General features: G+C 56.3%; 1 protein-coding gene across 2 annotated transcripts; it reads left to right on the forward strand.

Annotated features, from left to right (window-relative positions):
• Positions 1 to 2,421: 2,421 nt before the first annotated feature.
• On the forward strand, positions 2,422 to 16,290 carry OTX2 (orthodenticle homeobox 2). Of its 2 annotated transcripts, none has more exons than XM_038756692.1 (3): positions 2,422 to 2,633; positions 8,884 to 9,053; positions 15,397 to 16,290. In XM_038756692.1, the coding sequence occupies exons 1-3, from the start codon at positions 2,531 to 2,533 to the stop codon at positions 16,102 to 16,104; spliced, it is 981 nt and encodes a 326-aa protein (XP_038612620.1). In that variant the 5' UTR covers positions 2,422 to 2,530; the 3' UTR covers positions 16,105 to 16,290. The 2 variants fall into 2 exon arrangements, with proteins under 2 accessions (XP_038612620.1, XP_038612621.1); XM_038756693.1 differs by having other exon boundaries at positions 2,422 to 2,627; positions 8,902 to 9,053.
• Positions 16,291 to 16,802: the final 512 nt, after the last annotated feature.

Here is a 16,802-nt window from a genome sequence, read left to right on the forward strand (position 1 = left end):
GAGGACTGTCCTTCTGTCCGGCTGTCCGGCCAGGCTTTTCCCCTCCTTTCCCCCCCAGGGCCGAGGTGTTCCAGGGATCCGGCTGTCTTGCAGGTCAATTTTCCCGGCTCCCCGTTTGCTCACTTTGGAGGGGTCTCTTAAGGATGAAAACTCCGAAACTGCATCTCCGCGGGCTCCGCGGGGCCCGGGGGTGGGACTGAAAGTCTCCCCCTTATTAGGGCGCCAAAAAACCCCCCAAATCCAAAATTTAAAACCCCCAAAGAGGAGCAGAAGGAAACGCTCCGGGTGCGGGAATTTGCAGCCCGCGCGCGTCTTCGGGAGGGAGAAAGCCAGATGAGTGGGGAGGGCATCCAGGCTCAATATTCATCAATAGTCGGAGGATGGGGTCGATTCCGTTTGAATAACAATGATGGCATTTGTTAAGCGCTTACTATGTTCTAAGCGCTGGGACGGATACAAGGTAATCAGGTTGTCCCACATGGGGCTCACAGTCTTCATCCCCATTTTACAGATGAGGGAACTGAGGCCCAGAGAAGTTTGAAGAAGAGACGAAGGGGGCTTCTGAGGGTCGGGCGTGGGCGGGGGAATCCCACGGAGATTTCAATCGCTCTGCCCCACTCCGGGATCCCCATTTTTGCCCTCTCCAAATCCCCTGGAGAGCGAGATAAAGGAAAACCGGGGGTGTGAGGGTGTTTGATTGGAGTGTGAGTTTACGGGGTGACTTTCTGCAAGTTTAAGCAAATCACTCACAGGAGCACCTCAAGGGGACCGTGGACTCCCCTGGACAAAAATGATCGTCTAAAAAGAAATTGGAGAGAGATGCGAAACCCGCGTGACCACCGGCCGGGGATAGAAACGTTGTAAAACGAAAAATAGCCTGAGGTTTCTTTAGTCGGGGAGTGGTACCGAGGGAAGGAGGGAAAGACTCGCGCGTGAAATTTGGCTTTAGGGAGGCGCGTTTGCGGCCAGAGGCCCGGATCCCTGCAAAGGAGGAAAGCCGTGGAAAAATCCCCGACCGGGAAGCTTTGGGGCCTCGATGCTGCAGGCAGGGGGAAATAATCCCCAAAACTGGAGGCTCGCAGAGTTGAAAAGTGAGGGGGCACAGCTCCCTGGCCAGGGGCCGCCATTTTGAAGCAATCCAAGGCCTCATCAAAGTTAGGAAGTGATCAATAAAAAGAAAAAAAAATCCCTCACGGGATCAGGACCCTGCATTTCGTGAAACCATCCCCCGAGTCTGCAACTCTCCTCCCGCGTTTACCGTCCAGCTGGAGGTAGGGACCAGGGAAGGAGGGGAAGTAGCTTTTCTCTTTCCTTGCTTTATTATTTCTTTTTTTCTGGATTCCTCTCTCCACCCCTTCCCCATCCCCAGCGGAGTGTGGGGGATGAGATTATATTGGATTTACCACCTTGGGCGTCGCCCCCCTCCCACTAAACCTCCGGCTCGGACCCTGAATCGATGGAACAAAAAGTAGGCCGAAAGAGGCAGGGATTTTTCCTTCCGTTTCCAAACCGTCGGTCTATTTGCGTCTTGAGGATCACCCCGAAATCGTTTTCGTTTGCCTCCTCTCCGTTTCTCTTTGGAGAGCAAACCCCGCAAGAGAAATTCGCAGTTAAGTTCAGACATGTGGTCGAAAGGTCCCAAATCCTCCCGGTTTCGGCGTCGGCTCTCGGGACGCCTCTGATCCAGGCCCTCGGAAAGTCCGATCGAAATCTAATTACCCGGAGTACTAATTAGGTGAAAATGATGACTGGAAATTACTCGGAGAGCGGAACGGCAGTGGCCGAGTGGGTCCGATTAAACCAAGTTTCAGATCTCCGGCGTCTGACGTTCGCGGCGGTGGAAAGTGGCGAAAAGCCGAGATAATTAAAATCTCTCTTGTGGAATGGGGCCGCGGACCCGGGGAGAGATAGGGTTCTTGAATTGTCTCTTTGTTTCTCGCCAACGGGCTTTGTTATCGGCGTTTATTTATTTAGCCGAGGGCTCTTTGTCTCCGCAAATAGCCCCAATCAAGTTTCGTTGGAGACAATTAGCTAGCGCCAGCCAATGAGTCTATGCAAATGAGCGGGAGAGGAATGCGCCCTGGGCCGGGGAAGGAGGCGATGCTGGGTTTTGTTCTTGGGAAGGTAAATTGTAATTACTTTCTGGGGTTGGAACTTGGTGTAACTGAGGGGTGGGAGGGGAGAGGGCCCAGATGGGAAAAAGAGATCCTCTCCAGACATCTCAGTTAACCGGGATTCATTCCTTCGATCGTATTTATTGAGCGCCAACGGTGTGCAGGGCACTGGACTAACTACAAGTCGGCAACGGATAGAGACGGTCCCTACCCGACAACGGGCCTCTTTTGGTGGACCCCCTCACCCCGTTCCTGTTGTCTTTTTGGGGGTGTGCCTGCCCTCCTCGCTCTCCCGCTCGCCAGGGTTGACAGCCCAGACGTTTGGGATCCTGAATCCGATCGCCCCCGAGGAAGGGAGACCTCTCCGCTGGGCCCCCCCAGTTTGGGCCGGTGTCGCCCCAGGAAACGACTTTAGCATGATGTCGTATCTCAAGCAACCGCCTTATTCTGTCAACGGTCTGAGTCTCACCACTTCGGGCATGGACTTGCTTCATCCTTCGGTTGGCTACCCCGGTAAGAGTCGCTGAACCCCCCTCTCCCCACCGACCCCCCCAAAAAAATGCCGCCCCCTCCCACCGGCTCATGACCCTCAGGGGAAATGGCTCGGCTCTCCTCCTAATAATAATAATGGCATTTATTAAGTGCTTACTATGTGCCAAGCACTGTTCTAAGCACTGGGGAGGTACAAGGTGATCAGGTTGTCCCACGAGGGGCTCACAGTCTTCATCCCCATTTTACAGATGAGGGGACTGAGGCCCGGAGAAGTTAAGTGACTTGCCCAAAGTCACACAGCTAAGTGGCAGAGCTGGGATTTGAACCCATGACCTCTGAGTCCAAAGCCCGGGCTCTTTTCACTGAGCCACGCTGCCCCAATCTGGACGAGGTTCAGGGGGCGGTCCTCGGCGTCTCCCCTCCCGTCGATAAAATCATGGGCTCTGTTAAGCGCCTACTCTGTGCCAAGCACTGTTCTACGCGCTAGGGGTAGATCCAAGGTCATCAGGTTGTCCCGCGGGGGGCTCACAGCCTTCATCCCCATTCTGCAGACGAGGGAACTGAGGCCCAGAGAAGTGAAGTGGTTTGCCCGAGGTCACACTGCAGACAAGTGGCAGAGGTGGGACAGTAGTAATAATAATAATGGTATTTTTTTAAGCATTTACTATGTGCCAAGCACTGTTCGAAGCGCTGGGATAGATACAAGGCCATCAGGTTGTCCCACGTGGCGCTCACAGTCTTCATCCCCATTTTACAGACGAGGGAGCTGAGGCCCAGAGAATAATACTAATGATGGTATTTGTTAAGCGCTTTCTATATGCAAAGCACTGTTCTAAGCGCTGGTAGGATACAAGGCCATCAGGTTGTCCCACGTGGGGCTCACAGTCCTCATCCCCATTTTACAGACGAGGGAACTGAGGCCCAGAGAATGATACTAATAATGATGGTATTTGTTAAGCGCTTACTATATGCAAAGCACGGTTCTAAGCGCTGGTTGGATACAAGGCCATCAGGTTGTCCCACGTGGGGCTCACAGTCCTCATCCCCATTTTACAGACGAGGGAACTGAGGCCCAGAGAATGATACTAATAATGATGGTATTTGATAAGCGCTTACTATATGCAAAGCACTGTTCTAAGCGCTGGTAGGATACAAGGTGATCAGGTTGTCCCACGTGGGGCTCACAGCCTGAATCCCCATTTTCCAGATGAGGTAACTGAGGCCCGGAGAAGTGAAGTGACTTGCCCAAAGTCACACAGCCGACAAGTGGCGGAGCCGGGATGAGAACCCACGACCTCTGACTCCCAACCCCGGGCTCTTCCCACTGAGCCACGCTGCAAGGGAAGTGACTCGTCCAAGGTCACACAGCAGACGAGTGGCAGAGCCGGGATGAGAACCCACGACCTCTGACTCCCGAGCCTAGGCAGGGGCAGGGGAAATGACTGAAAGATTGGGGGGGGGGGTCACCAAACCGAGCCGGAGGGAGGGCAGAGGAGGCCGTGAGGTGGACAGGACCTTCCCGCCCCTCTCCACCTCAACCGCGTCTGGAAACCGGTGTTCGGCCTAGGCGCCAACTTTTCATTTCGATTGCCGAGTTGCCCCCGCGGGGCTGGGGGTGCTTTGTTTTGTTGTCTGTCTCCCCCTTCTAGACTGTAAGCCCACTGTTGGGTAGGGACCGTCTCTAGATGTTGCCAACTTGGACTTCCCAAGCGCTTAGCACAGTGCTCTGCACACAGTAAGCGCTCAATAAATACCATGGAATTAATAAATGAAGCAATCAGGGGCGCGGCCCAGCTTCTGAGAGCTTCTGAGAGCTGAGAAGCCACGTGGCTCGGTGGAAAGAACCCGGGCTTTGGAGTCAGAGGCCATGGGTTCAAATCCCGGCTCTGCCCATTGTCAGCTGTGTGACTTTGGGCAAGTCACTTCTCTGGGCCTCAGTTTCCTCATCTGTAAAATGGGGATTTTCATTCATTCATTCAATCGTATTTATTGAGCGCTTACTGTGTGCAGAGCACTGGACTATGCACTTGGGAAGTCCAAGTCGGCAACATATAGAGACGGTCCCTAACCAACAACGGGCTCACAGTCTAGAAGGGGGAGACAGACAACAAAACAAAACTTCACCTCTCTGAACCTCCGTTTTTTGTTTTTCTAATGGAATTTGTTAACTGCTTACTAAGTGCCAGGAACTGTACTAAGCACTTGGGTAGATGCAAGCTGGTCAGGACTGTGAGCTGATTAAGACTGTAAGCCCCCCCCCCGTGGGACAACCTGATCACCTTGTAACCTCCCCAGCGCTTAGAACAGTGCTCTGCACATAGTAAGCGCTTAATAAATGCCATTATTATTATTATTAAACGAGCTGGCGAAGTTTGAACCCCGTGTAAGGTTCTCGGGCCTGGTCGCCCCAAGGATTGGTTGAGGTTCTGCTCTCCCAACCGGAGCCCCGGGGGTCGGGGGGACACTGACCCCGGCGACCCCCAGGGGATGGAGCAGCGTGGTTCAGTGGAAAAGAGCCCGGGCTTTGGAGTCAGAGGTCATGGGTTCAAATCCCGGCTCCGCCAATTGTCAGCTGTGTGACTTTGGGCAAGTCACTTCACTTCTCTGGGCCTCAGTTTCCTCACCTGTAAAATGGGGATTAAGACTGTGAATCCCTGTGGGACAACCTGATCACTTTGTAACCTCCCCAGCGCTTAGAACAGTGCTTTGCACATAGTAAGTGCCTAATAAATGCGACTATTATTATTAATAATAAACGATCTGGCGAAGTTTGAACCCCGTGTAAGGGTCTCGGGCCTGCTCACCCCAAGGATTGGTTGAGGTTCTGCTCTCCAAGGAGCCCGGGGGGTGGGGGGGACACTGACCCCGGCGACCCCAGGGGATGGAGCCCTTGGTGACCCTGTTCAAACCCCTGTGCTCCCTCCCTGTCTCCTTCCCTTCCCTTCCCGGCTGTGGCTACTGTTTCTCCATCCCCTAGCCATCCCACTCCTCTCCCGGAAACTCCAGGGGTTTGAAGGGAGCAGAGAAAAATGATGATAATAATAATAATAATAATAATAATAATGGTATTTGTTAAGCGCTTCTTTTGTGCCAAGCACTGCTCGAAACGCCGGGGGTGATACAAGGTAATCAGGTTATCCCACGGGGGGCTCACAGTCTCCATCCCCATTTTACAGATGAGGTCACTGAGGCCCAGAGAAGTGAAATGACTTTCCCAAGGTCACCCAGCAGACAGGTGGTGGAGCTGGGATTAATAATAATAGTAGTAATAATAATAATGGTATTTGTTAATATGTGCCAAGCATTGTTCTAAGCACTGGGGTAATAATAATGACGGTATTTGTTAAGCGCTTACTATGTGTCAAGCACTGTTCTAAGCACTGAGGGAGATACAAGGTAATCAGGCTGTCCCACGCGGGGCCCACAGTCTTAATCCCCGTTTTACAGATGAGGTCCCTGAGGCACAGAGAAGTTAAGTGACTTGCCCAAGGTCACCCAGCAGACGAGTGGAGGAGTCGGGATTAGAACCCACGCCCTCTGACTCTCAATCCCATGCTTTTCCCACTGGGCCGCGCTGCTTAGAACAGCCTCTTTACCCATTTTAGAGAAGGGGAAGACTGAAGCCCAGAGATGTGGCATTAATTCATTGCATTCAATTGTGTTTATGGAGCGCTTACTCGTGGGCAGGGCGCTGTACTAAGTGCTTGGGAGAGAATACTCCGACAATCATCAGACACGTTCCCCTGCCCACAGTCTAGAGACTGACTGGTTACGGTCTCAGTGACTCGCCCCAAATTATCATCTTCATCATCAATCGTATTTATGGAGCGCTTACAGTGTGCAGAGCACTGTACTAAGCATTTGGGAAGTACAAATTGGTAACATATAGAGACAGTCCCTACCCAGCAGTGGGCTCACAGTCTAAAAATTAGACCCCAGAGAGGTCTCTCTAGGCTCCCCCAAAGTCTGTCTGTCCAAGGCTCTTCCAGGAAACGGGGGTCTCCCCACCCGGGCTATTTCGGGAAGGGGTCCGGGGGTGGGGAAGGGGGGTGGGAAGGTGAGGAGGAGGCCCAAGGCCTTCCAGGAGGAGGGGAGGAGGGTCGCTGCCAGTGATGTAGGCCGCGCCAGGGTGGGGGTCTGCACCTGGGGGCGTCGTGCCCAGCCTGGCAGGCTGTGGGCGTCGAGGAGGGGCTCCAGCCGGGTGCTGGAGGGGAGGGGTCTTCAATGGGACGGCTGGTGGGGAGCGCCTGGTGGAGGGGAGGGGGCTCCTCTGGGCTGTAGGTGGAAAGGGGGAGAAAGCCGAGAGGGGATCTCTGGTGCGGTACAGGTGGGAAGGGGGAGAGCAGATGGGGAGGGGTCTCTCTCTAGTGGGGTGCAGTTGGGAAGGGATAGAGCCTGGGCCCTGGGAGACAGAAGGTCGTGGGTTCAAATCCCGCCTCTGGCACTTGTCTGCTGTGCGACTATGGGCAAGTCACTTCACTTCCCTTTGCCTCAGTTCCCTCGTCTGTAAAATGGGGATTGAGGTTGTGAACCCCACTTGGGACAGGGATTGGGTCCACCTCGATTTGCTTGGAGGCACTCCGGCGCTTAGTACGGTGCCAGGCACTAAGCGCTTAACGAATGCCATCATAATTATTAAGGGGGAGAAAGCGAGGAGGGGTCTCCAGTGGGGTGCAAGTGGGAAGGGGAGAGCAGGTGGGGAGGGGTCTCCAGTGGGGTGCAAGTGGGAAGGGCGTGAGGAGGTAGGGAGGGGTCTCCAGTGGGGCGCAGGTGGGAAGAGGGAGAGCAGGAGGGGAGGGGTCTCCAGTGGGGTGCAGATGGGAAGGGGGAGAGCAGGTGGAAAGGGGAAGAGGAAGTGGGGAGGGGTCTCTAGTGGGGTGCAGATGGGAAGGGGGAGAGCAAGTGAGAAGGGAGAGAGAAGGTGAGGAGGGGTCTCCAGTGGGGTGCAGGAGGGAAGGGGCAGAGGAGGCAGGGAGGGGTCTCTAGTGGAGTGCAGTTGGGAAGGCAGAGAGCAGGTGGGAAGGGGGAGAGCACGTGGGGAGGGGGCTCCAGTAGAGTGCAGATGGGAAGCGGAGAGCAGGTGGGAAGGTGGAGAGCGGGGGGAGGGGTCTCCAGTGGGGTGCAGATGGGAAGGGGGAGAGAAGGTGAGGAGGGGTCTCCAGTGGGGTGCAGGAGGGAAGGGGGAGAGGAGGCAGGGAGGGGTCTCCAGTGGGGTGCAGGAGGGAAGGGGAAGAGGAGGCGGGGAGGGGTCTCCAGTGGGGTGTAGATGGGAAGGGGGAGAGCAGGTGGGAAGGGGGAGAGCAGGCGGGGAGGGGTCTCCAGTGGGGTGCAGGAGGGAAGGGGGAGAGCAGGCAGGGAGGAGTCTCTAGTGGGGTGCAGGTGGGAAGGGGGAGAGAAGGCGGGGAGGGGGCTCCAGTGGGGCGCAGATGGCTAGGGAGAGAGCAGGCGGGGAGGGGTCTCTAGTGGGGTGCAGGTGGGAAGGGGGAGAGAAGGCGGGGAGGGGGCTCCAGTGGGGCGCAGATGGCTAGGGGGAGAGCAGGCGGGGAGGGGTCTCTAGTGGGGTGCAGGTGGGAAGGGGGAGAGCAGGCGGGGAGGGGGCTCCAGTGGGGCGCAGGTGGCTAGGGGGAGAGCAGGCGGGGAGGGGTCTCTAGTGGGGTGCAGGTGGGAAGGGGGAGAGAAGGCGGGGAGGGGGCTCCAGTGGGGCGCAGGTGGCTAGGGGGAGAGCAGGCGGGGAGGGGTCTCTAGTGGGGTGCAGGTGGGAAGGGGGAGAGAAGGCGGGGAGGGGGCTCCAGTGGGGCGCAGATGGCTAGGGGGAGAGCAGGCGGGGAGGGGTCTCTAGTGGGGTGCAGGTGGGAAGGGGGAGAGAAGGCGGGGAGGGGGCTCCAGTGGGGCGCAGGTGGCTAGGGGGAGAGCAGGCGGGGAGGGGTCTCTAGTGGGGTGCAGGTGGGAAGGGGGAGAGAAGGCGGCGAGGGGGCTCCAGTGGGGCGCAGGTGGCTAGGGGGAGAGCAGGCGGGGAGGGGTCTCTAGTGGGGTGCAGGTGGGAAGGGGGAGAGAAGGCGGCGAGGGGGCTCCAGTGGGGCGCAGGTGGCTAGGGGGAGAGCAGGCGGGGAGGGGTCTCCAGTGGGGCGCAGATGGGAAGGGGGAGAGCAGGTAGGAAGGGGGAGAGCAGGCGGGGAGGGGGGCTCCAGCGGGGCGCAGATGGGAAGGGGGAGGAATCTGGGGCGGGGAGGGGTCCCCGGGCTGTGGGCGATGGGGGTGAAGGGTCCCCTGAGGGTCCCTGCGCTGTGCCCGGTAGCCACCCCGCGGAAGCAGAGGCGGGAGCGGACCACCTTCACCCGAGCCCAGCTGGACGTGCTGGAGGCCCTCTTCGCCAAGACACGCTACCCCGACATCTTCATGCGGGAGGAGGTGGCCCTCAAAATCAACCTGCCGGAGTCCAGGGTGCAGGTAGGGCGCCGCAAGGGCCCGGGGAGCCGGGTGGGGGGGCGGGGGGGGGAATAACAATCCTAATCCCCATAATCATGGTATTTGTTAAGCGCCTCCCATGTGCCAAGCCCCGTTCTTAAGCGCTGGAGGGGAGGGTAAAACGTCTTCAGGTTGTCCCACGCGGGGCTCACAGTCTTCATCCCCATTTGACAGACGAGGTCACTGAGGCCCAGAGAATGATAATAATGGCATTTATTAAGCGCTTACTATGTGCAAAGCACCGTTCTAAGCGCTGGGGAGGTTACAAGGTGATCGGGTTGTCCCCCGTGGGGCTCACAGTCTTCATCCCCATTTGACAGACGAGGTCACTGAGGCCCAGAGAAGGATAATGATAATAATGGCATTTATTAAGCGCTTACTATGTGCAAAGCACCGTTCTAAGCGCTGGGGAGGTTACAAGGGGATCGGGTTGTCCCACGGGGGGCTCACAGGCTTCATCCCCATTTCACAGATGAGGTCATCGAGGCATAGAGAAGTTAAGTGACTCGCCCAGAGTCACCCAGCTGACAATTGGCAGAGCCGGGATTTGAACCCATGCCCTCTGACTCCAAAGCCCGGGCTCTTTCCACTAAGCCACGCTGTTTTTGTTGTCCCTCTCCCCCTGCCCACCCTTTTTTATAGTATTTGTTAAGCGCTTACTATGTGCCAAGCACTGCTAGACTGTGAGCCCGTCGTTGGGTAGGGATTGTCTCTATCTGTTGCCAAATTGTACTTTCCAAGCGCTTAGTCCAGTGCTCTGCACACAGTAAGCGCTCAATCAATACGATTGAATGAATGAACGAATGATGACGATGGTATTTGTTAAGCCCCCTTTTAAAAATAATAATAATAATGATAATGGCATTTGTTAAGCACTTACTATGTGCAAAGCACTGTTCTAAGTGCTGGGGGGGATACAAGGTGATTAGGTTGTCCCACGTGGGACTCACAGTCAATCCCCATTTTACAGAAGAGTTAACTGAGGTTCAGAGAAGTTAAGTGACTTGCCCAAGGTCACACAGCAGACGTGTGGCAGAGCCGGGATTCAAACCCATGACCTCTGACTCCAGAGCCCAGGCTCTTTCCACTGAGCCACGCTGTTGGGTAGGGACTGTCTCTATATGTTGCCAACTTGGACTTCTCAAGCGCTTAATCCAGTGCTCTGCACACAGTAAGCGCTCAATAAATACGATTGATTGATTGATTAAGCGCTTACTATGCGCCAAACACTGTTCTAAGCGCTAGGGGGGGATCCCGGGTCATCAGGTTGTCCCCCGTGGGACCCACCGTCTCCATCCCCATTTTCCAGATGAGGTCACCGAGGCCCAGAGCAGGGAAGTGACTTGCCCAAGGTCACCCAGCAGACAAATGGCGGAGGCGGGATTAGAACCCACGTCCTCTGACTCCCAAGCCCGGGCTCTTTCCACTGAGCCACGCTGCTTCAAGGGGAGGGGAAAGGAGGGGTGGGGGCGATCCTTCCCCCCTTTCTCTTTCCCCGGCCTCTGCTGAACGCTCTGTCCACCCCCGCCCGGAGAAGACCCTCGCCCCTTCTCAAGTCCATTCGCTTGTATCGATTGGGCGCTTACTATGCGCGTACTAAGCGCAGGGAGAGGGCAGCAGAACATTCAGTTCTCTGTTTTGTTCTCCGTCTCCCCCTTTTAGACTGTGAGCCCACTGTTGGGTAGGGACTGCCTCTAGATGTTGCCAATTTGTACTTCCCAAGCGCTTAGTACAGTGCTCTGCACATAGTAAGCGCTCAGTAAATACGATTGATGATGATGATGATGATGATTTTACTTAGAACAGTGCTTGGCACATAGTAAGTGCTTAACAAATAATAATAATAATAATAATGGCATTTATTAAGCGCTTACTATGTGCAAAGCACTGTTCTAAGCGCTGGGGAGTTTACAAGGTGATCAGGTTGTCCCACGGGGGGGCTCACAGTCTTAATCCCCATTTTACAGATGAGGTAACTGAGGCCCAGAGAAGTTAAGTGACTTGCCCAAGTCACACAGCTGACAATTGGCGGAGCCGGGATTTGAACCCCTGACCTCTGACTCCAAAGCCCGGGCACCACCCGGGTATAACAGATACCACCGTTATCATCATCATTCTCTGTGCCTCAGTTACCTCATCTGTAAAATGGCTATTGAGACTGAGCCCCATTTGGACAGAGAATGTGTCCAACCCGATTTGCTCATATCCACCCCGGTGCTTACTACTGAGCCCTACTGAGAGCTCACCTCCTCCAAGAGGCCTTCCCAGACTGAGCCCCTTTTTTCCTCACCTCCTTCCCCTCCCCACAGCACCTGTATAGACGTTTGCGCAGATTTATTACTCTATTTATTTCAATTGTACATATTTACTATTCGATTTATTTTGTTAATGATGTGCATTTAGCTTTAATTCTCTTTTCTCTGACAATTTTGACACCCGTCCACATGTTTTAGACTTTTAGACTGTGAGCCCACTGTTGGGTAGGGACTGTCTCTATGTGTTGCCAATTTGTACTTCCCAAGCGCTTAGTCCGGTGCTCTGCACATAGTAAGCGCTCAATAAATACGATTGATGATGATGATGATGATGCAGTTCATTCGATCGCATTTCTTGAGCGCCTCCCTTGCGCAAAGCCCCGGCCGGAGCGCCGGGGGGAGTGGGTGGGCCACGTTCCCTGCCCACAAGGAGCTTACGGTCGCCCCGCGCCACGGGGGCAAAGCCCCTCCTCCCCAACGCCCCCGCCGACTCCGCGGCCCCTCCCCGAGGTGGCTGAGTCAATGGGGGCCTGGGGGGGCGGGGGGGGGGGGGAAGGAGGGGCTCAGGGCCGGACAGCCTCGTTCGGGCCCCAAATCCCCGCCCCAAATCCCCGTCCCCAGGGGAACCGGCCCAGCGCATCTAAAGAGCTCTCTCTCTCTCCCCCCCCCCTTCTCCTCCTCGCCCCCTCTTTCTCTCTCCCTCTCCCCCTTTCTCTCTCCATCTCCCCCTTCTCTCCCTCTTCCCCATTCTCTTTCTCTCCCTCTCCCCTTCCCCCTCTTTCTTTCCCTCTCCCCTCTTTCTCTCTCCCGCTTTTTCTCTCCATCTCTCCCTTCCTCTCTCTCCCTCTTCCCCTTTCTCTCTCCATCTCCCCCTTTCTCTCGCTCTTCCCCTCTCTCTTTCTGTCCCTTTCCCCCTCCCCCTCTTTCTCCTCCTCTCTCCTCTTTCTCTCTCCCGCTGTTTCTCTCTCCATCTCTCTCTGCCCTTTCTCTCCCTCTCCCCCTCTTTCACTCCCCCTCTTCCCCTTTCTCTCCCTCTCCCCCTTTCTCTCTCCCTCTCCCCCTCTTTCTCTCCCTCTCCCCTCTTTCTCTCTCCCGCTACTTCTCTCTCCATCTCTCCCTCTCTTTCCCTCTCCCCCCTTTCTCTCTCCCCCTTTCTCTCTCCCTCCCCCTTTCTCTCTCTCCCTCTTCCCCCTTTCTCACCTGTCTCCTTTTCTGTCTCTCTCCCCCTTTTCTCTGTCCTATCTCCCTCTCTTTCTCTCTTCCTCTTCCCTTTTCTCACCTTCTCTCCCTCTTTCTTTCTCCGATCTCCATCTTTCTCACTCCTATCTCCCTTTCTCTCCCTCTTTCTCACCTTCTCTTTCTCACCTTCTCTCTCCCTCTCCCCCTTTCTCCCTCTCTCTCCCCCTTTCTTTCTCACCTTATCTCTCCCTCTCTCTCTCTCCCCCTTCTCTCTCATCATTTCTCCTCCTCTGTCTCTCTCCCCCTTTTTTCTCTCTCCTCTTTCTTTCTCTCCTCTCTCCCTTCCTTCTCCTCTCTCCCCTCCTCTCTCTGTCCCTCCCCCTCTCCGTGTCTCTGCCTCTCTCCCTCTCTCTGAGTCTCTGTCTCTCCCCACCTTTCTCTCTCTCGCTCTATCTCTGTCGCTCACTGGTCCTTGTCTCTCTGCCCGCCTATCTCTGTGTCTGTGTTTCTTTCCACCTCTCTCTGGCTCTGTGTATCTGGGTCTCTGTCATTGCCCATCTCTCTCTCTATTTTCTCTCTCTGTCTCCCTCCCTCTTCCTCTCTGGGCCTCCCTGGGTCTCTGTCTCTACCCACCTCTCTCTCTCTCCCCCTCTTCCTCTCTGTGTCTCTGTTTCTGTCTCTACCCCTCTCTCTGGTTCTCTGTCTCAATGTCTCTAACCACCGCTCTCTCCCTCTTCCTCTCTGTGTCTCTTTTTCTGTCTCTACCCTCTCTCTGGGTCTCTGTCTCTACCCTCCTCTCTCCTTCTCTTCTCCCTTTTTGTGTCTCTATGACTCCTCCCACCTCTCTCTCTGTCTGTGTCTCTCTGTCTCTCTCTGTCTGGGTCTCTGTCTCCCCATCTCTCTGGGTCCTTGTCTCGCTGCCCACCTCTGTCTCTCTGTGTGTCTCTCCTTTTCTCTGGGTCCCCGTTTCTCTGCCCGCCCTTCTCTGGGTTTCTGTCTCTCTCCCTCTCTGTATCTCTGGGTGTGTCTGGTCTCTGTGCTTCTGTGTCTTCCTCTCTCTGGATCTCTGTCTCCGTGCCCCCTTCACTCTGTCTCTGGTTGTGCCTGGGTCTCTGTGGGCCTGTCTCTTGGTCTCTTTGGGTCTCTGTCTCTGTCCCCGCTTCGCTCTGGGAATTCCGGGTCTCTGCGTGTCTGTCTCTCCGTCTCTGTGCCTGCCACTATTTGTGTCTCTGGGTTGTGCATGGGTCTCTCTGGGCCGTTTTCTCTGTGCTCTCCCCAATTCGTGTCTCTGTGGTGTGTCTCTCTGCACCCTCGTCTCTGCGCTCTCCCCAATTCATGTCTCTGCACATGCTTTGTCTCTGTGGGTTTGTCTCTCCGGGCTCTCGTCTCTGCACTCTCTCCAATTCATGTCTCTGCGTGTGCTGTGTCTCTGTGGGTGTGTCACTCCGGGCCCTCGTCTCTGTGCTCTCCCCAATTCGTGTCTCTGTACGTGTGTCTCTCTGGGCCCTCGTCTCTGCGCTCTCCTCAATTTGTGTCTCTGCACGTGTGTCTCTCTGGTCCTTCGTCTCTACACTCCCCAATTCGTGTCTCTGCACGCGCTGTCTCTGTGTGTGTGTGTCTCTCTCTCTGGGCCCTCATCTCTACGCTCTCCCTAATTCGTGTCTCTGTGGGTGTGTCTCTCTGCGCCCTCATCTCTGCGCTCTCTCCGCTTCATGTCTCTGCATGTGCTGTGTCTCTGTACCTGTGTCTCTCTGGTCCCCCGTCTCTGCATATGCTGTGTCTCTGTACGTGTGTCTCTCTGGTCCCTCGTCTCTGCGCTCTCCCCAATTTGTGGCTCTGCACGTGTGTCTCTCTGGGCCCTCGTCTCTGCACTCCCCAATTCGTGTCTCTGCATGTGATGGGTCTCTGTGGGTGTGTCTCTCCGGGCCCTCATCTCTGTGCTCTCCCCAATTCGTGTCTCTGCACGTGTGTCCCTCCGGGCCCTCGTCTCTGGGCTCTCCCCAATTCGTGTCTCTGCACGTGCTGCCTCTCTGTGTGCGTGTGTGTCTCTCTGGGCCCTCGTCTCTGTGTTCTCCCCAATTCGTGTCTCTGCGGGTGTGTCTCTCCGGACCCTTGATCCTGCGCTCTCCCCAATTCGTGTCTCTGTGGTTGTGTCTCCCCGGACCCTTGTCCCTGCGCTCTCTCCAATTTGTGTCTCTGCACGTGTTGTGTCTCTGTCGGTGTGTATCTACGGGCCCTCGTCTCTGTGCTCTCTCCAATTTGTGTCTCTGCACGTGCTGTGTCTCTGTGGGTGTGTCTCTCCGGGCCCTCGTCTCTGCGTTCTCCCTAATTTGTGTCTCTGCACGTGTGTCTCTCTGGGCCCTCGTCTCTGCGCTCTTCCCAATTTGTGTCTCTGCACGTGTGTCTTTCTGGGCCTTCATCTCTACGTGCCCCCATTCGTGTCTCTGCACGTGCTCTCTGTCTGTGTGTGTGTCTCTCTGGGCCCTCATCTCTGCGCTCTCCCCAATTCGTGTCTCTGTGTGTGTGTCTCTCCGGGCCCTCATCTCTGCGCTCTCCCCAATTCGTGTCTCTGTGGGTGTGTCTCTCTGGGCCCTCGTCTCTACGCTCTCCCCAATTCGTGTCTCTGCATGTGGTGTGTCTCTGTGGGTGGGTCTCTCCGGGTCCTCGTCTCTGCGCTCTCCCCAATTCGTGTCTCTGCACGTGTGTCTCTCCGGGCCCTCGTCTCTGTGCTCTCTCCAATTCGTGTCTCTGCATGTGCTGTGTCTCCGTGTGTGTGTCTCTCCGGGCCCTCGCCTCTGCGCTCTCCCCAATTCGCGTCTCTGCACGTGTGTCTCTGTGGGCTCTCCTCTCGGCACGTGTGCGGCGTGGGCCGCCCCCGGCATCCCTTGCAGGTTTGGTTCAAGAACCGCCGGGCCAAGTGTCGACAGCAGCAGCAGCAACAGCAGCAGCAGCAGCAGAATGGGGGAGGAGGAGGAGGGGGCGGCGGCCCCGGCCCCAACAAGGTGCGGCCCCCCAAAAAGAAGAGCTCCCCGGCCCGGGAGGGCAGCGCGGACCCCGGCCCCAACGGCCACTTCACGCCCCCGCCCACCACGGCCTTGCCAGCCTTGCCCACCGCCGGAGGAGCAGCGGCCGCAGCAGGCGGCGGCGGCGGCGGAGGGGGCGGCAACCCCGTGTCCATCTGGAGTCCGGCCTCCATCTCCCCCCTGTCCGACCCCCTGTCCACCTCTTCGTCCTGCATGCAGCGCTCTTACCCCATGACTTACACGCAGGCCTCGGGCTACGGCCAGGGCTACGCGGGCTCTGCGGCCTACTTCGGGGGCATGGACTGCGGCTCCTATCTGAGCCCCCTGCCCCCGCAGCTGACCGGTCCGGGGGCCGCCGCTCTCAGCCCCATGGCCCCCAACGCCGTGGCCGGTCCCCTCAACCAGCCGCCGGCCCCCCTGGCCGCCCAGGGCTACGGAGCCTCGACTTTGGGCTTCAACTCCCCCGCCGATTGCTTGGATTATAAGGACCAGACCGCCTCCTGGAAGCTAAACTTCAACGCTGACTGCTTGGATTATAAAGACCAGACGTCCTCCTGGAAGTTCCAGGTTTTGTGAAGACCCTCCGGGGGGTGGGATCTGAAACGCAAAACGCCCACAAGCCCACACAAAAAATTACACACACTCACTCACACACACACACACACACACACACACACACACACACACACACACACACACAGAGAAAAAGAAATCCACTGGGACGATAACCCGGCGCGGATCGCCTAGGCCTCGGTGGAAAGGACAGAGACCGGGGGGGAGGGAGGGTTCAAAAAAATACAATAAAATAAAATATTTTAGGAGGGAAGGTCCGCAGCCACCGGGAATCGGGGAGTCTTCTCGTCCCGTGTCGGCCCTGGAGGAAGGGCGAGCCTGCGGGTAACCTAGGCCCAAGACAACCGAAAAAGCAACCAAATGGACAAACCCAAGACCACCCTTTTTTCCCCCACCCTGGCCTTGGTGGGGGTGGGGAGGACGGGAGGGAGGGGGAGATGGAGGGGAAATTGGGGGGGAGGGGACTTTGGGGGAGAGGGACAGAAAAGGGGACACCCGGGACGGACACGGACCCTTTTCCAGAGGTCTCCAGGACGGTCAGTTGGGACCCGAAAAGAACTCCTTCAGGGCTTTGTGAATTGTGCGACTGATTGTCCTAGGTGCACTATTTTATTTAAAATCATGTCCATCAGGCGTCAATAAGTAGTTTTTAAGAGACAATCAGCGTGTGTCTTCTATAAATGGTCCATTTGTGGTTTTTA

Source organism: Tachyglossus aculeatus, chromosome 14 (assembly GCF_015852505.1).
Source record: "Tachyglossus aculeatus isolate mTacAcu1 chromosome 14, mTacAcu1.pri, whole genome shotgun sequence".
Taxonomy (NCBI): Eukaryota; Metazoa; Chordata; class Mammalia; order Monotremata; family Tachyglossidae; genus Tachyglossus; species Tachyglossus aculeatus.